The sequence below is a fragment of the Ovis aries genome, chromosome 1, assembly GCF_016772045.2.
Source record: "Ovis aries strain OAR_USU_Benz2616 breed Rambouillet chromosome 1, ARS-UI_Ramb_v3.0, whole genome shotgun sequence".
NCBI classification, from domain to species: domain Eukaryota; kingdom Metazoa; phylum Chordata; class Mammalia; order Artiodactyla; family Bovidae; genus Ovis; species Ovis aries.
The window spans coordinates 23,292,972-23,316,420 of NC_056054.1; the positions used below are offsets into that span (position 1 = coordinate 23,292,972).

At 44.8% G+C, this 23,449-nt stretch overlaps 2 protein-coding genes across 4 annotated transcripts in view; both read right to left on the reverse strand.

Moving 5' to 3' along the window:
- Positions 1 to 3,843, reverse strand: part of BEND5 (BEN domain containing 5) — a 49,172-nt gene extending 45,329 nt beyond the window's left edge. Inside the window, exon 1 of one of the 2 annotated variants that reach the window (XM_027969859.3) lies at positions 3,432 to 3,843. In XM_027969859.3, the coding sequence (XP_027825660.1) occupies positions 3,432 to 3,657 (226 nt within the window). In that variant the 5' untranslated portion in view covers positions 3,658 to 3,843. Of the gene's footprint in view, positions 1 to 2,463; positions 3,392 to 3,431 lie in introns of those variants that run through there. The other variant, XM_015091783.3, reaches the window with a different exon arrangement.
- The window catches only part of AGBL4 (AGBL carboxypeptidase 4), a 1,492,749-nt gene that overhangs the window by 270,244 nt on the left and 1,199,056 nt on the right, over positions 1 to 23,449 (reverse strand). The gene's annotated exons all lie outside the window — the stretch shown is intronic.

The window sequence follows — 23,449 nt, forward strand, 5'->3', positions numbered from 1 at the left end:
AACAAAAAGCATAAATTCAATATCATGAGCCCCAGGAGGAGACTGGATTGCAGTTGGATAATGGTTAAGTTCTCCAAGTGGGTTGCTCTCATTTTCACAAGCTGTTTGGCAAGTAAATGAGAGTGACGAATGAGACCGTGTCCAAAGGTGAGCCAAGTCTTGAGTTATGTGAACCAGGAGGATGGGCGCTCTTCTGAGATTTCCTGAGGAAGATGTAACTTAGCAGGGAGGAAGGCATGTGTGCTCTGAAGGAGGGAGGCTGGTAAGAGAAGAAAGGAAGAGCAGAAGGGGCTTGAAAATTCAGCGCTAAAAACTGCTCTTGAGCTCCAAAACTTGCTTTGAACTGTAAGCTTCACAGACAGCTCTTTTCTCTTCTTTTACTCCTTCCAAGCTTGCTGTACGGCCGATGGAAGCATCAGCTACTTTACAAAGGAGACTTCCCAGTGGGCACCTGGCATTGGAAGACCTGGGTCCTGAGTCTGGCTTTGTCACTTGCAGCTACGCAGCTGCACAGGAGTCTCTTTAAGGCTCAGCGTCCTCATCTATACAATGGGAATGGTAACAACAGCAATCTCCACCAACAGGTTTCTGTGGAGGACTAAGAGATAATGCACAGGCACAAAGCAAGACTGTCAATAAAGACTGTGTTTGTTTTTTTCGCTTGAACTGAAATCAAGGCTATATATGAGGTCTGACACACATGGAAACCATGGTGTAGAAAATGCCAAGTCCCAAAGCAGCTGGCTTTGACATTTCCTGGATACAGGAGGAGGTACACTTGAACACAGGCTCTGGGTTGGCCTGGGCAAACAGTAATGAAACAGGCTTCTCACCAAAAGCCATAACGTAGCCCCAAACTGGCCCCCTGAAACCCTGCTTTTGATGTCAGGGAGGGATTAATTACTCATGGCTAATTCACAAAAACATAGCCTTCTCTGCCTCCCGCTTGAGGACTCACCTAAGCACATCAGGTCCCACAGCACAGTTGTATTTACAACTAGGACATGCCAGAAGAAGAGCTCTTTACGATGAAGTCACTCTAAGCAATTCTCAGAGCTTCGGCATTTAAGATGGGGTTTCAAGACACACAGGAGAGTTCCTCCAGGATAAATGAATTCCCAAACCCACCCTGGCCCTTCCAATCAGGTCTACAGCCAGAAGAACAGCCCCAGTTTAAAAATTAACCAGCTGATTGGAATTCTAAATGTGGTCTAGCCAACCTCAAGACCTCAAGTCTTTCTCTTCTCCCCGCAACCCCCCACCCCTTTTCTCTTCTCAAGGGGAAAAAAAAAAAAAAAACCTGAAGAGAGGTGGGGGAAAGTGCTTTTCAACTCACTTTGCTCAAGCTGGCACCACGCTTCTTCTCTGGATCTACTCTGCCAATTTCCAGATGTTACCTAGTTTTGTGGGTTTTTTTTTTTTAATTGTTTGTAATAATCCCAAAGAGTTATTTCCAACTAGGAAGGATGAACAGTCTATACATTCAAGATTCATGGTCCTCAGACCAAAGATTACATTGTCTTACTTAAAAAGACTTGAGTCAATTTTCAAAATTCAGAGTCTGTGGGGGCTGCCATCTCCCCCAGCAGCCTCTATACAGTGCTTGAAGAGCCAAGCACAGTGTTAATATTTACTGAATGAATAAATGGATGAGTGAACAATCTCTAAAAGAGGAAAACAGCCATCCCACACTAAAGCATGTACATACCACTGACTCCTTCTGACATACACCATTTCTCTCCTAGGGTCCTTCCAGATCTAAGAGTATAACAGACGCAACAAGAGCATGCTTTCTTTTCTTATAGTCAAGGGGAAGCAATGGTTACAACCTAGTTATAACTTCCTCAGGGCAATTCTGTACTCCTGGGGGGAAAAAAAATCTCCAAATCCCTTCCCTCAGGTAATTAAAATCAAGCAAACAAACAAAACAAAAACCTCATCAACTACAAAGGTTTCCCTCCCCTCCCCCCATATTTTCTTTCATTCTGTTTTTCTGGCCCCAGGCATGCCCAGGTGTCATGGGTGGGTTTATACCACTGCGACCCAGGGCTTGTCAGAGAAGTGGTAAGGACAGTCCTGCCAAAAGGGCCCCAGGTGCTCATCTGTTTCCAGCTTTTCTTCCACTCCTCAACTCTGGCAAACCTACTTTCCAGAGGCAACAGGGGGTGATGGAAAGGAACTTTATGAACTAGAGCTCTAATGTACTGCTAATTTGCCAGGAGACCCTTGGAAAGTCACTTCTCTGTTTCAAGCCACAGTTTCCTTACTTGCCAAATTTAAATATGATAAATGCTGAATTATTCTTTTAAGCTAAATGAAGAAAGCTAAGGAAGTGGGAAAAAACAGGAAAGGTCTCAAACTACAAAACACCAGCAAGAGCAACTCATCCCTGGTCTTCTCTTTGCACTGGAGGGCAGGGTGGCTTACTGTCTACTCAGTCTGAGGTACACCCTCCTTACTTACCAGGAATAGCTAGAAGGCTGCTCCCCAAAACAGAAGTGACACTTTCCTCTTCTACTCCTGTCTGTACCCAAGCCTCCTAGAACTGGCTGCGAAAGAGGATCTGCTGACTTTACAAAGGAAAAGGCACTTCAGTATGGCAGAAGGAACTTGGTGAAGGAGACTAGGGGGCTGGTTTCTTGTCCAACTCTAACTGAACCTCAGCATTCTCACCTGGCAAATGGGGATGCGCCACCTGCCTTACCTATCTCTCAGGGCCCTGGGAAAGCAGGAATGGGAAGTCTAGTCTTATCCTGGCCCTCAGCTCTTACTCGAGGAGCCTTCTGGGAGATTCAGAAGGAGTGTGGAGGCTGAGGGATGCTAAGTGCCACTGACTCTTTACCTCTGCACCTATTCAGGGAGGGGCAGGAGAGAGGCACCCAGTACCCAGTAATCAAGGCCTCTTCATCCCATCCAGGGACCGCCCGGATGGGACAAGGATGTCATAGCTCTCCTCTGTGAAGAGGGACTCCCACCTGGAAGAGTCTGACAATATCAAGCCTTGCCTCCTCAGGCAGTACTGCGGGCCTTAAAGGGAGAGACAGCCGGCTAGAGAAACTTAAGGAGACACAGCAGAGAGGCAAGGAAGTGAGACAGAGGGAAAGAGAAGGTGGAAGAGAAATGAAGGTGCAAACAGGCAGAGAGAGAAAGGGAAAGTGAAGCAGCCAGAGAATAGAAACAGAAAGAGGAGGACAGACACGGGGACGTGGAGACAGACTGACAGCGCGCGAGTGGTCCGGGAGGCGGGGAAGACAAAGGGGACCATCCCGTATTTTTAACTGGTCTGGCCTTCTACAGACACCCCGTTCCCCACAGAGAAAAGCCTATGGGACGGGAGGAGGGGGCCGGAGCGAGCAGCGGCTCCCCCCGGCCCCCTCCCCGGCTCCCGGCCCCCGCCCGCTCCCCGGGTCCCTCCCGGCCCCCTCGCTCACCTGCCAGCGCCAGGATCTGGGCCTTGTGGAGCAGCAGCGCGCCCCAGTCGCGGGGGGCGCGCGGGGGGCTCTCGGGCCCAGCGCCCAGCTCCTCCGGGCCCCGGTACACGGCGTACACCTTCTGGTTGTCAAAATCCAGCCGCGAGCGGGGGCTGAAGTCGCGCACGCACGACACGGGCAGCGCGTAGCAGACGTTGTCCTCCAGGAACCGCACAAAGGCGTACATGGTGGGCGCAGGGGGCGGGCCCCGCTCGGCCGGTCAGCCCGCGGGGCGGGCGCGGAGGTGGGGACCCGGCGCGGGGCGCGAGCCGCGCGGCCGGGCCGGGGGCGGGGGCGGCTCCCCAGGGCCCGGGCTCCCCCCGCTGTTATTGTTCCTGAAAGCCCCGCTCTGCCAATCGGCTGCTCTCGCCTGAGCGCGGAACCGGCAGGGAGGGGGGCGGGGGGCGGGGGGCGGGAGGCGGAGGAGGGGGTTTGGAAGCGCACCGCCACTCGCGAAGTCAGACCCGAGCAATCACAGCCGGAGTGCGATTCGCCGAGGGAAGGGGAAAGGGCCGAGAGACTGCATTGCAATAATGATAATAACAATAGCTTTGCAGGAGGAAAAAAAAAATGCATTGACTAATCATCAGAGTCGCGCTGCATGCTGGATTCGTCGCTTCAACAATCGCGCTACACACCAAATTGCATGGCAGCAAAACTGCACTGCCGAGGAGAGGAGAGTGTGAGGGAAGAAATGCAGGGCGAGGGACAAGCTTGTTTGGATTCCTAAGTGTAAACTTGCACGTGCCAGCAAGCAGAATTTTGGAGTATTTCAAATAATTCTAAGTACTCCCCTCAACTCCTTTAGTTCACTTTCTTTTTCTTTTTGGCAGAAACTGCCAGCTCCCCTGTGGGGAGGGTCAGTCAGCTAGAAATATTACCCCTTTGCTGCCAAACTAGTTCTGACCAGAATCTGGGGCTTATCTGGGATTTCCAGTTGGACCAGCAGGCTGGGATGGTGGAGAGTTTATCAAGGGCCCCTCTCAGCTGGAAGGAGCAGGGTAGCCTCTCTCCCCTGTAGTCTTCCAGCAGTGAGGTCCCCTCCACAGCATGCAGGTCTCTAAACTGGGACCTGCTGGAATGAGCAGGGAGAAGAGGGGTGCTCTCGGGAAGGCAAACCCAGGGCTAGCTGGGCATTTCTGGGGCACCTCGAGGAGTTCAGGAACGGGACTGTCTGGAATGGCAGTCTTTGCTCTGTCCCTAGTGTCACAGGCAGAAGGGAACCTGGAGGGGCTTGTGTCCGCCGGAAAAGTATGAACACCATCAGCCTAAAGAGGGCTGACTGGGGCTGTTCCTCACAGGAACCTCATCCCACCTTAGAGGGAGTCAGCATCCTCACAGTGAGGCCTCTGAGAGGGTGGACTTTGTTTCCAGTGTGGCTACTTATATTCCCATTGCACAAACTTGGCACTTGGTAGGGGCTCAGTGAATTTTGGGTGGAAAATAATAATAATTAAAAATCCGCATTCATCCAGCCATCCAGTCACACCCATTTATTTCAGCAACCAATATTCATTGGGTATGCACCACATGCCAGATTCTGGGCTAAGGGCTGGTGGTAGAGAGAGGAAAACACACAGGATAAACACCTGGATCTCTTGCAGTGTTAGACAGTATACAAGAGCTTGAGTCTTGATTTTGGATTTCTGTGCTGAAATTAGGTTACTATGAATAACCCTCCTCTGTCCTGGAAACACAGTCTGGTCGGAAAGTATTAAGAAAGTATAAGTAATTATGTTATAGTGAGAAAAGTGTTCTCATAGAGGAATGTTGAATGGAGGTGACAGACTGAATTACATATTATATATTTCAAAAAATTCATTTTAACAAACTCAACCTGTAAGAAAAAAGCAAAATAAATGTGCCAAAATGTTTCTTAGTAGTCGTGGGTGACTTTGTTTTCCTTTGTGTGTTTTTGTTTATATAACTATTTTCCCCAATAAGCAGGTATTACTTTATAATCAGAAGGCATTAAACATTATTTTTTTTAAAAGCACTGTGCTCACATTTCAGATTAGCTACGTGAATGATTAAGGATAAGCCAAAAACCCCATCAACATGTTCTCCCCAGATCCAACTGTACAGATCAGATTAAGTTCCTTTAAACGGAGCCTCTGATATACACACAGATAAGACCACATGTTGTATGGATGCAGTTGTTGAACCTCTGTTGCCCTACATACTTGCGGAAAAAAGAGGAGCCACTCTGAATTGTTCCAGCAGGTTTACCTTCATGATTATGATTTGTTTGGACTGATCTTGCATGCGCTTTTATTCTAAGAATACATTCCTACGGTGGTCAAGGGGAAGTAATGTGTAGCAAGACTTCTGATTTAAAAGATGAATCATGCAGAGCTGGCCATATTAAATGAAATACCATGAAACTCCAAACTGTGTTTGCAAAATAATTTCAAGTAGCACCCTGGCCAACCTCCTAGCCCGTCTAGATGAGAGTGACCTCAAAGTACATTACCAGTCTCAATCTCTTATCACCTTCCTGGACATTCCAGTACATTTCAGACACATTAAACTATTTGACATCTTCCAAGAGAGCATGTTTTATCAGGATCTCCAGCCTCTGTGCATTTTCTGCCCTCATCCTGGGGAGTTCTTCCTCCCCGGAGTACACAGTGACCTCACCCTCCCCTGAAGGCCGGTGCACAAGTCACTTCCTCGGTGAAGCTTCCCCAACCAATCTCTCTCCTCGAGCACAGGCAGTTTCTTTCTACTATTTTGTCCATCACATTTTATCTTCCCTCATTAGAATGAGCGCTCTGGGGGTGGGGTGGGGGGACAAAAAGCATCCTAGCGCGGGACTGGGGAGAAAATGCGAGTAAAAGAAAGGCGTTAAAGAAAGACACCGCATGAATAACAAACCTCTTACATGCTTTTGCTGAACATCTGTCCCATCTTTTCAGAGTTGGAGCTGAATCTCAGCTGTCTTTCCCATTCCCAGTAACCAATATGCCCATCATGATTGCTCTCTTTGTGAGACAGACACATCCATGAACATATTAAGTACCACTGCACTCTCAGGTTCAAACAAATTCTCCACCCCAGTCAGTGTAAATAGTTCTCATAAGGGGGCAGTTTCATTTTCCAAGAACCCAGACAGAAGAAAAGAACAAATAATGACATGGATGCCAACAGAGGAAACACGGACTCAATATGTTTTCTTGCAGATGCACAGAATGGATTCTGGAGAAGGAATGGCATGAACAGGATGTTCAAAGAGACAGCGTTCAGCAGCCTAAAGGCAACAGAAAGACAACCAGAGTTTCTGCTTCCTGTGTGTATCACAGAGTCTTTTAATAAAGCTTCTAGGGAACCTACTAAGTGCGTATCCTTTGTCCTAGTGAAAACTGGAGTCAGAGTACCTCTTTGATCCAGAGACTGTTGCCCCAGGCTTTACACATACCAGAAACTCAAGATGTTGATGATTCAGTGATTGGCAAACAAAGAGAGTTCAAAAGTACATATTTCAGACTTAAAAGAGGTGGTTAAAAATGTCCTGTTTGACCAAATCACGCTTGTACCTCCTCTTCAGTATCCCTGCCAAATGGTCATCCAAGCACTTCTTATATGGTTCTAATGTTAGGAAGTTTACCAGCACCCCTTATCTTTGGGACACTACTGTTAGAAAGGTCTTTCATACTTACACTGATGCAGAACCTTTCCCCCTGTAGCTGTCATACTAAGTTCACCACCAAGACTCTCATGCCAGCCCATCAGATATGGAAGAACTTGGGATCCTATCTCATTAGGATCTTTGTCTTCTGCCCAGACATCTTCACTTCCTTCACCTGTCTTTCCTCATATGACCTGGTTTCAGTGACGATAACTGTGCTATCTACTTTTCTTCCTCCAAAGCTTATGCCAGCCACCAAGTATATATGATTTCAATTAATTTCACACCAAACCCTTGAAGTGGGTATTATGAACCTCATGATAGAGTTAGGAAAACTGGCCAAAGAGTTTGGCTCTGGGGAATCCAGGAAAGCCTGTGGTCATATTTGCATTTTAGACATTTCAGATTAGAAATGGTGTGGGTAAGGACAGGGGGGAAGCAGGACTGGGGAGTGGGAGGCCCATGATGAGGCTGCCTGTCTTCTCCCTGCCCCTCCCCTGATTCCCTCTTTCTACCAGCCAAATGTACTTTGCCTCTCTTCCAAGTTACTTTAATGGAGCAGAAAATGTACACATCTGGGGCAGCTTTGCGACTGTGTCTCCTTGCGCTTTCCTGTCGAGTTTTGCAGAGCCTTGGGTTAATGTCAAGCTCCTTCAGTTTAGCCAGCTGAAGCATGATCAGTGGCAGCAGGGGGACTTATGTTTCATATTACTGCATGGAATTCTCAATGTACTTTGTAAAACTATTTTAAGGAGACCTGGGTTCTGTGAGTTTTTAAAGCAACTGGAGCGTGTCTTTTCAACCTCTCTGCTAATGATTGACCACATTTTTTCATGATTTTGCCTTTTTTCCCCCTATGATATTTAATTTGACTTTTTAAGTCTTTGCTTTAAAAAAAAAAAAACTTTTTTTTTTTTTAATTTTTAAAATTCTGTCCAGAAAAACAACTTGCTGTGCTATGAGCTCAGGGCCGTTGTCTTTTTAGGCTGATTCAAGGAAGGAATGTTGACACATGGCTGGGAGGATCTGGGACTGTTGGGAGGCCCATGCTGGGCATTACCCTGAACAGCTACTATGACCAAAACGGTGGCATAAACACAGTATATCCGTTTGAACTCCTGATGGTGAAGTCTGGCTCAATCTGACAATGGGGTTTTAGGCAGGGGAGGAGAGGGACAGGAGATAGGGGAAGGAAGGAAAGACAGGACTTGTATGCTGAGAACAACCTCAAAGGCCAGTGAACACTGCCTGGAGTTAGAGGGAATGCCAGCTTGTCACGTAGGTGACAACCTGGAGGGCCAAAGGAATGTGGGCTTTAGAATCAGACCTTTGCTGTAACTTTGGCCAAGACAGTTTGCCTCCCTCAGTTCCCTTACCCATAAAATGAGGCCAATAATATGTATCTTCTGAATATATTGTGAGAATTGGGATAGGAGTTTTTACCTTTTCTGTGTATCAGAATCACTTGTGTTAGGACCAAACTGGAGCCAGGACAGACTCTAAGGGGCAGGCTAGGCCTGAGGTTTAGTCTCTAGGAAAGCTGAGGCACTGGGAACTCCCACAGGCAGTGTAGCTCGACCAATCAGAAAAATCCCCGTAGCCCACCGCCCTCCCCTACCCCGCCCACGCCAGACCCAAGCCAATCCAGATAGGGATGCAAGGTTTAAAAGTCCCGCGCACGTAAGGTTTAACAAATCAGCTATGCTGTTACAGAAACAAAGAACCGTCTGTATAAAAGTAGATGTGATTCAGAGCTCGGGGCTCTTGTCAGATTCCACTGTGCTGGATGAGACCTGGGCCCTAACTCAAGCTAGCAATAAACCCCTTTATGCTTTTGCATTGTTGTGGACGTCTTATTCTCTCGGTTTTGGGGACTCGGACTCTAGGCATAACAACTTGGAGAACATAAAAAATATGCCACTCCCAGGTCCTGTCCCCCAACATCCTGTGATACAATTGGTCTGGGGATGGGACTTGGGAAATGTTTTCTTTTTAAGTTCCTAGATTATTTTAAAATCAGACCAGGTTGAGCATGTCTGAGTTGGAAGATTTTTAGGTAACATGGTAGTCACAAAGAAATTGCTCAGCAAATCCTAGATACTATTTTCAGGGAAAATACACAGGGCTCTGAAATGTTTGTTTGAAAAGTGACACACTCAGATGACCATTATATCTATTACTGTTGGCAAGAATCCCTTAGAAGAAATGGAGTAGCCCTCAGAGTCAACAAAAAGAGTCCAAAATGCAGTACTTGGGTGCAATTTCAAAAATGACAGAATGATCTCTGTTCATTTCCAAGGCAAACCATTCAATATCACAGTAACCCAAGCCTATGTCCCAAGTAGCAATGCTGAAGAAACTGAAATTGAATGGTTGTGTGAAGACCCACAAGACCCTCTAGAACTAACAGCCAAAAAAGATGTCCTTTTCATCATAGGAAACTGTAATGCAGAAGTAGGAAGTCAAGAGATACCCAGAGTAACAGGCAAATTTGGCCTTGGAGTACAGAATGAAGCAGGACAAAGGTTAACAGAAATTTGCCAAGAGAACACCCTGGTAATAGCAAATAACCTCTTCCAACAACACAAGAGAAGACTCTACACATGGACATCACCAGAAGGTCAATACCAAAATCAGATTGATTATATTCTTTGAAGCCAAAGATGGCTCAGATCATGAACTCCTTACTGCCAAATTCAGACTGAAATTGAAGAAAGTAGGGAAAACCACTACCATTCAGGTATGACCTAAATCAAATCCTTTCTGATTATACAGTGGAAATGACAAATAGATTCAAGGGATTAGATCTGATAGACAAAGTACCTGAAGAACTATGGACAGAGGTTCGTGACATTGTACAGGAGGCAGGGATCGAGACCATCTCCAAGAAAAAGAAATGCAAAAAGGCAAAATGGTTGTCTGAGGAGGCCTTACAAATAGCTGAGAAAAGAAGAGAAGCAAAAGGCAAAGGAGAAAAGGAAAGATATACCCATTTGAATGCAGAGTTCCAAAATATAGCAAGAAGAGATGAGAAAGCCTTCCTCAGTGATCAGTGCAAAGAAATAAAGGAAAACAATAGAATGGGAAAGACTAGAGATCTCTTCAAGAAAATTAGAGATACCAAGGGAACTTTTCATGCAAAGTTGGGCACAATTAAGGACAGAAATTGTATGAACCTAACAGAAGCAGGAGATATTAAGAAGAGGTAGCAAGAATGCACAGAAGAACTGTACAAAAAAGAGCTTCACCACCCAAATAATCACAATGGTATGATCACTCACCTAGAGCCAGACATCCTGGAATGTGAAGTCAAGTGGTCTTAGGAAGCATCACTGAGAACAAAGCTAGTGGAGGTGATGGAATTCCAGTTGAGCTATTTCAAACCTTAAAAGATGATGCTATGAAAGTGTTGCACTCAATACGTCAGCAAATTTGGAAAACTCAGCAGTGGCCACAGGACTGGAAAAGGTCAGTGTTCATTCCAGTCCCAAAGAAAGGCAATGCCCAAGAATGTTCAAACTACTCACTGCACTCATCTCACAAGCTAGCAAAGTAATACTCAAAATTCTCTAAGCCAGGATTCAACAGTACGTGAACTGTGAACTTCCAGATGTTCAAGCTGGATTTAGAAAAGGCAGAGGAACCAGAGATCAAATTGCCAACATCTGCTGGATCATGCAAAAAGCAAGAGAGTTCCAGAAAAACATCTACTTCTGCTTTATTGACTATGCCAAAGCCTTTGACTGTGTAGATCACAACAAACTGTGGAAAATTCTTCAAGAGATGGGAATACCAGACCACCTGACCTGCCTCCTGAGAATTCTGTATGCACTTCAAGAAGCAACAGTTAGAACTGGACATGGAACGACAGACTGGTTGCAAATCAGGAAAGGAGTAGGTCAAGGCTGTATATTGTCACCCTGCTCATTAAATTGTAGGCAGAGTACATCGTGCAAAATGTTGGGCTGGATGAAGCACAAGCTGGAATCAAGATTGCCAGGAGAAATATCAATAATCTGAGATATGCAGGTGGCACCACCCTTATGGTATAAAATGAAGAGGAACTAAAGAGCCTCTTGATGAAAGTGAAAGAGAAGAGTGAAAAAGTTGGCTTAAAACTCAACATTCAGAAAACTAAGATCATGGCATCTGGTCCCATCACTTCATGGGAAATAGATGGGGAAACAATGGAAACAGTGACAGACTTTATTTTTGGGGGCTCCAAAATCACTGCAGATAGTGACTGCAGCCATAAAATTATAAGACGTTCGTTCCTTGGGAGAAAAGCTATGAGCAAACTAAACCACATATTAAAAAGCAGAGACATTAGTTAGCTGACAAAGGTCCATCTAGCAAAGCTATGGTTTTTCTAGTAGTCACATATGGATGTGAGAGTTGGACTATTAAGAAATCTGAGCTCAGAAGAATTGATGCTTTTGAACTGTGGTGTTGGAGAAGACTCTCGAGAGTCCCTTGGACTGCAAGGAGATCCAACCAGTCCATCCTAAAGGAAATCAGTCCTGAATATTCATCGGAAAGACTGATGCTGAGGATGAAGCTCCAATATTTGGCCACCTGATGCAAAAAACTGACTCATTGGAAAAGACCCTGATGCTTTGAAAGATTGAAGGTGAAAGGAGAAAGGGACGACAGAGGATGAGATGTTTGGATGGCATCACCGACTCAACGGACATGAGTTTGAGTAAGCTCCGGGAGTTGGTGATGAACAGGGAAGTTGGCATGCTGCAGTCTATGGGGTCACAAAGAGTTGGACATGACTGAGTGACTGAACTGAAGTGAAGTGGTGGCTCAGTTGGTAAAGAATCCGCCTGCAATGTGGGAGAGCCAGGTTCAATCTCTGGGTGGGGAAGATCACTTGGAGAAGGAAATGGTAACCTAGGCCAGTATTCTTGACTGGAAGATCCCATGGATAAAGGAGTCTGGTGGGCTACAGTCCATGGGGTTGTAAAGAGTTGGACATGACTGATAAGACTTTGCACACTCGCATCCTTACTAAGTGTGTGGTCATGGACAAATATCTTAATCTCTTCAAGCTTCAGTTTCTTCTTGAAAATATTAATATAGCTTCATAGAGTTGCTGTGAGAATTAAATGAGATAACCCATATAAAATGTTTGGCACAGTAGCTGACACATAGTGAGTTCTCAATATATGATAGTTGCTATTATTGTTATTATTATTATTGTCACTATCATTATTGTTACTAGAATGCTTATCCTTATGCTGAAAGTAAGATTGAATATAATGAGATAAATTATCCTGATAATTATCTAACAAGCACTCCACAATGTTTCGATCCCAGAGCCATTCTCTTTAAACCAGAACCTGTGGGCACAGGGTTGTAGTCACCAAAGACGGACCCAGATCTCACAAGTTCAAAAGCTATTGAGACTATGGGCCTTGTCCAGGCCTGCTGCAGCAAGCACTTCCAGGAGAATGTATTTGGATCCATTCATTCTTTCAGACTTACTTTTTGTGTTTTCTTCGAAGAAATAAAAAACTGCATTATATAAAATCTAAAATGCAGAAGTGTTTACCGCAGTCTGAAGCCAGATGTCTTGGCCTGATCAAGCAGGCAACACAGTGGTCGAGTTCAACCAATCAGATCGCAGCTACATTTTGATCTCATGTTGGTTACACTCAGGAGTTGGCTACATGAATGATCTGAATCCAGGCATTTTAGTCTAGGTGTGTATACTCTGCATTAGCAAAGCAAAGCAAACCAATTCCCAGTGGTTGAAGACCAAAAAAGATTTGTGAATAGAAGAGGGAGAAGAAATGCTGTCACAAAGGAAGAGCATTTGAAGTGGTTTTGAAAAAGAAACCAATAAATTAGCCTACCTGGGAAGAAAGCAACTTGCCTCAACTATGAATTTCAATCGGGGGACCATTAGTTTTAGAAGCCGCCTCTGGTTCCCATTATTAATTCATTCTGTTACTTTTCAGCTGAAGTGTCACTTCCCCAGGAAAGGCTTGCTGGCTTGCTCTTCCCATCCCCCTTCATAGACTAGCTCAGGTCCCTGTTATGTATTTCCACTGCTACTTATATTTTTTTCATAAGGTTTATTATAGTATATATTTATTCTATTATTGTCTGTCTCTGCACTAGGTCAAAAGCTCCTTTAGGGAAGAGGTCCTGTCTTTCTTTAGTGGCTCAGAGGGTAAAGCGTTTTCCTGTAATGCAGGTGGGCCTGGGTTCGATCCCTGGGTCAGGAAGATCCTCTGGAGAAGGAAATGGCAACCCACTCCAGTACCTTTGCCCGGAAAATCCCATGGACGGAGGAGCCGGTAGGCTATAGTCCATGAGGTAGCAAAGAGTCAGACACGACTGAGCGACTTCACTTAGTGTGTCCTAGCACCCAGCCTGGCATAAGGCAGACTCTAAACAACACTTGTTAAATGAATGCATATCTGAAACAGACCCTGGAGGAGAGAAGCCTGCAAAGGTGAGGTGGGAGAGGTGTCCCAAGGGCCTTATTCTGTCCCTCTGAGTCTTATCTTCTTCTTGAGAGTGTCTGTGTGTTTCTGGGCCCCCACCATGTCTGGTCCCCATAATCTGGCCCCTCAAAACAATAAAAGCCCTCAATTTTCCTTTAGAACCACTGGACAGACTGAAATTTTTAAAATGTTTTTCTAAAGGTAAAGAGAGAAAAAAATGGAAACAATTATAGAAAAATTATCACACTGACAATTACACACAGTTATCTCACACTGGAACCAATAATAATGTAATAGTATCAAGAACCTCCCTGACACAGTCCATGGGCCTCCTGGACACAAGGTAGTGATTTTTGCCTCATCCTCCAAGGGTCAACTTCCTTTTTACCCTGCTGTTAGCTAGGTGTCACTGACTCTCAAAGCCCTACTCATGGTGAATGATGGCTCGTTCTAGATTTTGATGATTCCAACATTATTTGGGAGGTAACAGGGCAACTTTGCTTCAGTGGCCACGTGCTAGTTCTCTGGTTATCGTCTCTGCTCATTTCAAGCACCTGTGGCTCAGAATATCTGCCCTTCACAGGTCCACAGAGGGCCAGAGTGCACCCCACATTGTCATCCTCTCTTAGACTTTTGTTTGATAACTCTGGACTGCCACTCTGGGTCACAGGCACACAAGGGAACATTCATTCACGGAATGGAATCTTCTCAGAAAATCATGAATAACTCTGATTTTCTTAAGAATATATCCTAATCACACCATAAATTCAATACAAAATCTGAAGAATGGTATGAAAACAGAACTAACAACTATTGATTTCCATAATAGGATCTATTCAGGCTGCTTTATACATATCACCTTTAATATTTTCAGAGCACTCACAAGATTTGATGTTTACATTTTTTTTTCTAAGGAGGAAATTAAGACTTATAGAAGTAACAGCAGTTGCTTATAGTCGTGTGGAGAAGCCCTGAGCCTTAGTTTCTTGACCCAAAATCTGGTTTCAAGGACTGTTTTGATATAGGCCTTACCTCAGAGTTTCCTGGGCAACAAGGAACTGAATTGATTGCAGAGTTTCATCCCCACTCCCTTTTTTAGAGGCTTGAATCTTGACTAGAAATCTGAGAACTAAATCTTAGGGCCAAGTCTAATATCTGTTAATCCACACGTCCCTAGCTTGAGTAGCTAATGATTCTGAGAATATTGATGACGTGACTACCATAACTACATTATCTAGGGTTTCTGAAACCATGGTTACTTACTCCAGAGACCCTGAATTCTTTTTAAAGAACTCTGAGGTTTCTAGCTCAAGCAGATTTCTGTATTCTTATAGCCTCTGTTGATAGTCAGGGAAAAACTACTGGGTATTACCTGTTACCACAAAGTCTGGAAGGAGCCTCCACTGAGCCGGAACAGAAGACTGGAGAGCTCCAGTTAGAGAAATCTCTGGGAGAAATGTCACCCCACCCCATTCTTACCCTCTGTTACTTGGAGGAATAAAAACAAGAAGAGAAATAACAGCCATGAACTTTTGTGGAATGTTTGCCTCATGCCAGGCTTTACATATATTTCTCATTTAATCCTCAAAGCAATCCAGGGTGGCAGGTACTATTATTAACAGTATCAGCCCCATTTGAGGGTTGAAGAAACCTAGGTATAGGGATGCTAGCTAACTTTCCCAAGGTTACATGGCAGTATATGGTGGAGCCAGGGCCCAAACTCAGGCTATCTGACTCTAGAGGCCCAGCCACGGATTTGTACTCCAATTCTGGCTCCATCTGGGTCAGACTCTTGACCCGGTGAGGGTGACCACGGTCACCTCTGGGGAGGTGATAAATCATCCATCTTCAGAGGGTCATCTACTGGTTTGCAAGGGATGTCCAGACCACTCTGACTGGTCCAGGTGAGACCATATCAAGCACTAGCTCAAAAAACATCCTGGAGTTTATTAACATTTTCACCCCATGTTATGGTGGATGGGAATGTACTAGATTCAGTCAGCAGTATAAAGACAGCTTTCTTTTACTTACTCAAAATCAATTTATTTAGTACCACAATAGGGCCACATATTATGCCAACCAAAAAAAAAAAAAAGTTCTTGACCTCTAAGCTTTTCTATTGTAATGGAAAATGACCCTTCTATACAACATACAACACAGTTTTGTTGTTGTTGATAGTCTTTTTCATATATTCCTTTAGTTTACTCTATGACACCTACCCTAACAGAACTTAGACCCCTCCTTCACCCACTAATAGAGGCTGGAGCCTCCCTCCACCTTCTTTGAGGCAGGAGGTCATCTACCCCATAGGATTCTTAAACTGCACTGAAACTTCTCTTTATAGATATTTATGTCTTTGCTCACCTGGAACAAGAGACTTTTTTGTTTTGTTTTGTTTTGTTCTCTCTAACGCAATCAATCAGTCATTTGGTGGGTGAATTGGTGGTGGGTGAACTGTGTGCAGAATATCAGAACCCCACTTCCCCTTCTTTACTATCAGGTACATCATTATTATTATGGAAAATAAATGGCTAGAATAGAGGAAGAAGAGATTACTCAGTTAAGGGTGATGCCTATTTGCTTGTTCTAAAATATAGGATCATTTCAGTTCAGTTCAGTCGCTCAGTCGTGTCCGACTCCTCGAGACCCCATGAATCACAGCACGCCAGGCCTCCCTGTCCATCACCATCTCCCGGAGTTCACTCAAACTCACGTCCATCTAGTCGGTGATGCCATCCAGCCATCTCATCCTCTGTCATCCCCTTTTCCTCCTGCCCCCAATCCCTCCCAGTCTCAGAGTCTTTTCCAATGAGTCAATAGGCAAGGGTATATAAGACTCTGGATGAGGTGGCCAGAGAGTTTAACTCAATTGGCAGAAAGAATAAGTACCTGGGCAGGCCCCACCCGACTCCGCTAATGCATACTTCCTTTGCTGGGCCATCAGATAGTCTCTGATCACTGAACTCTGCTTTTGGCTCCAGGACCCAGAGCAGAGAGGTGGCCGGCACAGAAGGGGTTATGAGGCAACAGGAAAAGTGAAATATGCACAGGCTTTAGACCCAGAGTTGTGTTCAAGTATTGTTCCATTACCTTGAGCACATCTCTTTCAGGTTTCTCAGCTATCAAATAGAATCCTATAAAGCTGTCATAGGGTCCAGAAGACTATGTGTGGAAAGAGACTGGCAGCATCAATGCCTCATGCATAGTAGGTCCCATGAAAACCAGTTGTCTTCTTCATTCTCATTTTCTGAGACAGTCTCTTATTACTTTTTTCTCCCAGGAGGTCACTTGGACTTCCCAGGTAGCGCTAGTGGTAAAGAACTCTCCCGTCAATCCAGGAGACAAAGGAGACGCAAGGTTTAATCCCTGGGTCGGGAAGATAACCTGGAGAAGGAAGGCCATGGCAGCGCACTCCAGCATTCTTGCCTGGAGAATCCCATGGACAGAGGAGCCTGGCGGGCTACAGCCCATAGGATGGCAAACAGTCAGACACAGCTGAAACAACAGCGTGCACACGCCAGGAGGTCACTGGGTAATGACAGGATGGATCACCAGAAGCCAGGTATTTGGGGGTGCAGTAGCTTCCCCCCTCTCCCCAAAGACTGGCCAGCATTACTGCAGAGATACCGCTCACCATCCTCTCCTGGCCACCCCTGGGGCAGTGCGCTTGGTTTGAGAAAGCTGGGACCTTAGCAAGATCTGCACTTTTATCTTAAAACATTTTAGGACTTAAGCTGAGTTTGGGGTTTTATTGTCTGCTTTTAAAATTATGTTCAGCTTTTGTATATTTAAAATATGCCTTCAAAGTTGTGCAACACAGTGTTTTCAATCATAAAGTAGGATGAGTTATGTTATGTTTTTTTCTGTTCCCAGCTCTGGGTTCTCTTTTTGTCTCCTTATATGAATTTTTCTGCAGTGTGCTGACTTATGTCCTAACTTATCTGGGATACTGGCTGTGAAATTCTGGACACTGTTCTTAACTCCTGTGAGACTGCCTTATGCATTCATTCATCTGCTAATGACTATTTGTTGAGGGCTCATTATATGCCAACAGCTTTACTTAATATTTGGGAAACAGTGGAAAGCCGGACAGACTGTTTTCTTCCATAAAATGGGAAACTAAGCTTTTAGGATTGAGAAATGCAAATGAGATAGTATAGGTAAAAGAGAAGAAAAGGCAGAGAAAAGGACTGAAATTTATTGAGATCTTTGTCCCTGCAAGTCTTAGATGCTTCACATGCAACGCTCATAATAACCTTACAGACCCATCAACTGAGGATCAGAGAGGAAAAGTTAGGGCCTAAGTTACATCTTGGATTCAAACTCCACTCTGCTCTGTTGCTTCTCATGGTACCTGGCACACTGCTTGTCATTTGCTAGGTGTGTTAATTCCCATTACAAGCTCCATGTAGAATCTGGGAGGCTGTACTCCTCTTCCTGCTAGCTTCCTGACATCTGACAGCACCAACTGTGATCTGGGTAGAGTAAGAGGTACTTGAATGAAAGGGCCAAATCCTATCCCCTGGTTCCCTAGGGGGCAAGATGCAAAGAAAGCTTACGAAAGGCAGGGGCATAGGGGGACATATGCATGAAGCTTACAAATTTAAATTTGCCGTTGGAACATGCAAACAGTTATTAGTAACTTCAAGTCATCAAGGGAAGGACTCTGTGGTCTTCAGGCATCCAGAATCATCAACTTAGGGGAAATCCAGCAAGCGGACTCTTGGCAAGAAAAACATTTCTTTTCCCAAGTCAACACATCTCTGCTGCTTTGACCTTTAAAGATGAAATGATCAAAACTCTATCCCTCTGACTCTTACCACTCCCCAAGTGGAGGCAGATCTCATCTGCACAAACAACGAGGTACATTTTTCCACTTGAGATGTCCAGTGTCCAAGGAAGAAAGCATCTTCCAGGAAACGTTCACTTAGGGCCTGCACACTTTCAAGAGGCTGAAAGAAGCATAGGAAATGAAATCACCCTGCTTACTCTTGGCGAGGGGGCTGCAAAATTGCCCCAAGCTAAACAAGCTGGACCTGTGCACCAGTTTTTCTTCCACCTTTCTGTTTGGACAGACCACAGCAAGAGCACAAAACAGACTTACCAACATAGGAGCCAGATAAGTACTGTCAACATGGTTTTAATTTTTCAGAAAATGCTCATCTTTGGTATTAAAAAAAAGGTAGGGCTATGCCAGAGGGTGCTTGTTGCCACTGAAGAAAGTTGGGAGGGTTACCAGAATGAAAAGGCAGACAGGGTGGAAGAAAAGAAGAACTCTGCAAGCAAAGAAAGGGAAAAGAAAAAAAATCTTTTCCTTGGCATAAAGAAATTTCATCCTGAAGGTTCTTTTTCTCTTCTTTTCTTGGCAGTGTAATAAACACCTTAAAATAGTGTTATAAGACGGAAACAGATTCTATAGAAGCGGGAAACCAAGAATAGTGATATCAGAGAACTTACAGCCCAAACCTCTCATTCTAGAAATGATTAAACTGCAGACAGAAGGACAATGATTTACCCAAAGTCAAAAAGTTTGTCTTTGACCAAATCAGTCCTCGCATCCAGCTTCTGGTGAGCCTTTCCTCTATCATATATTGCCATGCTCACTACTGATCATGGGAGAAAGCCTCCAGAAAAAGGTGATCTTATCCGTGCCTCTGGCATTAGCTTATCTACTCCTAGAGAACCATATAACTCATCATTTGCAAGGTTTAGTGTCAGGAAGCCTTTCCTACTTGGGGAGAGGGTGTCGGGCTGCCATTTCCATCTGCCTTCTCTGCCGTCTCCTCTACTTCCCAATCAACCCCCATCAGTGAGATTCTCTAACACTCGGGCCAAAGCATGAACCCAACCCATTTTGGAGGGTTGACCTAAGCATAGCTGATGCAATCTGGACTCCCAAAGAGGCTTGCCTGAAATATGAAAGCAAAGGCACCAGAATGCAGTGAAGTGATCCAAGCTTTGATAAATCTGAGCTCCAATCCCAGCTCCACAGCCCACCAGCTGGGCAGAGCTGAGGAAGTCACTTGACTTCTCTGAAGCTTGGTCTCCTTATCTGTGGTATACGGAGGCTTACCTCGCAGGGTACTTGATACAATTAAATAAGAGAGCATGCAGAAAGCCTCCAGTCCAGATCTTTGTACACAGTGGACACAGGTGTAAACAAAAGCATTAAAAAAAAAAAGAATCTGAGAAAGCATAGGTGTATAGCCCAAACTCAAAAAATATTTCCTGGACCACTTTCTTTGAGCCAGACCCTGTACTAAATATTGTGACAGAGACAAAAAAGAAATGGGCCTTACCCGGGGAGAAGTCATTTTTTTCCCTCACTGTTACGGGTTGAATTGTGTCCTCCCTTCCATATCTATGTCAATGTCCTAACTCCTCATATCTGGGGATGTGACTTTATTTGGAAATTGGATGTAATTAAGTTAAAACAAGCTCATTAAGGTGGGTCCAGTCCAAAACGACTGATGTCCTTATAAAAGGAGAAAAACAATATGTGAAGACAGAGACACGTAGGGATAATGTGGGGTGGGTGATTACAGAGCCAAGATGGAGAGATGCAACTGTAAACTAAGGAAGTTCAAGGGATGACGGAAAACTGGAAAAAGCAGAACAGCCTGAGAGTGAGCATGGCTCTGCCGACATCTTGATGTTGGGCTTCTAGCCCCCAGAAGAGGGAGAGAATAAATTTCTGTTGTTTTAAGCTATCCAGTTTGTGGTACTTAGTTTCGGCAGCCTTAGGAAACTAATGCAATTGAGGAGACACACAAGGGAGCCAATTCAATAACTGTAACAGAAGAAGTGGTATAGCATTTATTGAGTTCCTTGTGCTGAGCCTGTTACATTTATTCAATTATGTGATCTTGGTTAAGCCAGTAAGAAAGGTTTCTTGTGAGGCTCGAGGCTAATGGAAGTATGTGTAGGTGGAGGTAGTTTGTCCAAGAAAATGGGCAGCCTGTGGCTGCCTGACTATTCCCTATAGTTGGAGTTGACACCTGAAGGATGGCTAGAAGCTCTGCAGGTATGAGAGGGTAGAGAGAGCAGACACCATTTGGGCTGAGAACCCAGTGCATGAGGAAGCAGAGAAGGATGAACTAGTTTTTTGTAACTCTCAGGAAACTACAAATATTTAAGCATTGCTTGGAGCATAGTGTTATCTTTCTTTTAAACTGTCTTCTCCACTTTGATAGCCCACAGAACCCTCTTATTCAAAATGTCCCAAAATGAACTAGACCCTTTTTCTACCTCCATGCATACCTCTCCTTCCTTGCTCTCCCTCCTGCCTTCCCTGATTTGGTGAATGGTCCACTTACCCACCCCTCCAGCCTGGCTAGAAGTCTGAGAGTGCCTGCAGGCTCAACTCTTGGAAAGTGACTTCTTTTTTGCTTCTGATTTACACCATCCTTTCTGAGCTTTACTATCTCTGGTTCTGATGGATTCTCACTTGGCACAGGCTCCCAACTCTCCAGCTGTGTCTCTCAGCCATATTCCTTCCACTCAAGCCTCTCTGCCAGATAATGAATGATCTGTAAACAAGTTCTTAATTGCACCAGGGGAGCACATATTTAAAGAAACTTTGTGATAAAGCAAAGGATCCTTTTTATAACATGAAGAACATTTCTCTCACAATCCCCCTTAATTTATCATTTCATCTGGTTTTTTGTTAGTTGGTTAGTTAGTTACTCTGTCGTGTCTGACTCTCTGTGACCCCATGGACTGTAGTCCATCAGGCTCCTCTGTCCATGGAATTCTCCAGGCAAAAATACTGGAGTGGGTTGCCGTTTCCTTCTCCAGGGGATCTTCCCAACCCAGGGATTGAACCCGGGGCTCCTGCATTGCAGGCAGATTCTTTACCATCTGAGCCACCAGGGAAGCCTCATTTTACACATTAAATCTAAAGGTCATCCCATAGCAGGGTCCCTGAAACAAACAAAAAAAACCCCAAGGAAAGAGGGTACCATCCTGAGATGCAGCCATGTCAGGTGCTTCCTAAGATGCTCTTCTTTCTAAGTCCAGTCCCTTTGGCCCTTAAACCCAAGACATGGGTACTTGCTGGGGAGAAAGGAAATTTTGAATCCTGGCAAGAAAAGGAAGGACGTGTGGATTTTTTAAGGACCTAATATATAAGCTCTTGTATGTTCCCTCTTCACGATAATCCCATGAACTGCTACCATTGTATAAACAAGACAGTTCAGCACCTTACCCAAGCTAGTGGCAGCTTGTAGGGGAGACGACTAATATAGAAGGGGTGCCTGAATCAACTGTAATGAGATTCTTGTTTCTAAGCACACCCTTTCAAGCTGTTTGGGCCAGCTGATAAAGCCAGCCATATTGCCTTCCCAAAGTGGATATGAAGTCCTCAGTCAAAAAGTATGCCTTCTGCCTCGTGCCGACTTTCCAAGTGGGTGGGCAAGAGGCTACAGTGGAAATGTTTCTGCTTGCTGCTGCCTGGGGCTCTGCCCTCGTGCTGGGAATCAGTGTTAGGTGCTGCCATGAGCGGGGTGCATCCAGCCACATGGGCCCTTCAGAGAGGAAAGCTTGGCTTGGATCTGAAATCGAATGTCCTCTAGGGAGTTTGAAAAGGTAGTTTTTGTGCAGTTCATAATGGCCCAGCTGTTGCAGAAAGAGGAAGCACAGCATTTTTAGAATAGTTAGTGGGGTGTGACAGAACCCAAAGACTGTGCCCACAGAAACCTTGCCTGTGCTCGCTTGTTTCAGAAAAGAGTGTTTTTACAGGGCAGGCGCAGTGCTCTGTGCTGGGTTCTCTCAGCTTCTCCCTCTTGGAGGGCCTCTTCCTGTCTGTACTTGCACGCGCTCAAGTCCTTCCCTCTGGCTGGCTCAGGTGGTCCAGCCTGAACCACCTCCAAACTCTTGCTCATCCTTGCCTCAGCTTTCACTTCTTCCTTATCTCCTCATGAGCACGACTTTTGGAAACAAGCGCAGCCCACCTGTATTATCGGTGTCTACTTACCTCCCATTCACTCTTCAGCCCCCCCTCTGCAGTCTGACCTTTGCCTGGACCTCCCAGGTGACCAATGACCTACTGAATTCAAGTCACTGAATTCTTTCATTTGGTCTCAGCAGCAGGCACACTGTTGACCTTGTCTTCTTCCAGAAATGTTTTCTCCTCTTGACTTTCGTTGTCTGGATTTATTCCTATCTCTTCTTCAATAACCCCCAATTTCCACAAAGAATCCTTTTCTCCGACCCACATTTTACATGTCAGTATTGCTCAGAATTGTGGCCTAGAATTCTGGTCTTCTTATTTTGTGTGCTCGCACATTTAGAACAGGCTTCTCCCCAGAGCTCCTGTCGTATGTATAGAGTTACTTATTAGACATCTGGACTTTGAGGTCTAAATGGCATCTCAACTATTCCAAACCCATCTCTTCAAACCTTTCTCCCCAAGCCTGTGTCTTCTCAAATGTTCCCTATTTTTAAATAACACCCTCATCCACTAGAGATCAGGTCAGAAACCTGTGAGCTCTTCTTGACTCCTCTTGTCTTCTTAGCTCTCAGTCATTAAGTGCTATCAATTCTATAAAAATGTCTCAAACCTACCTATATCTTTTATTTGTTACATTCTACTTTACTTTCTGTTTTTCTGCTTTTTATCTTTCTCTTCCCAAGTGTATCCTCTGAACCAGACTGATCTTCCTCAAATGCAAATCTGATCATGTTACCCACGAATAACTTTCCAAAGGCTAAGCATCTATCTTCAAATAAAGCCTCACGTGATTTAAATCCTCTATGGTAGATCCTCTATCAGCTCTCTGGGTTCAACTTATGCTATATATTTCTTCCTTCTCAACTTCAGTCAAACTGGCTGCTGCTTGGTTCTCCTTTTCCCCCTTCTCCTTTTGACTTTTTACTTTGAGATAATGGTAGTT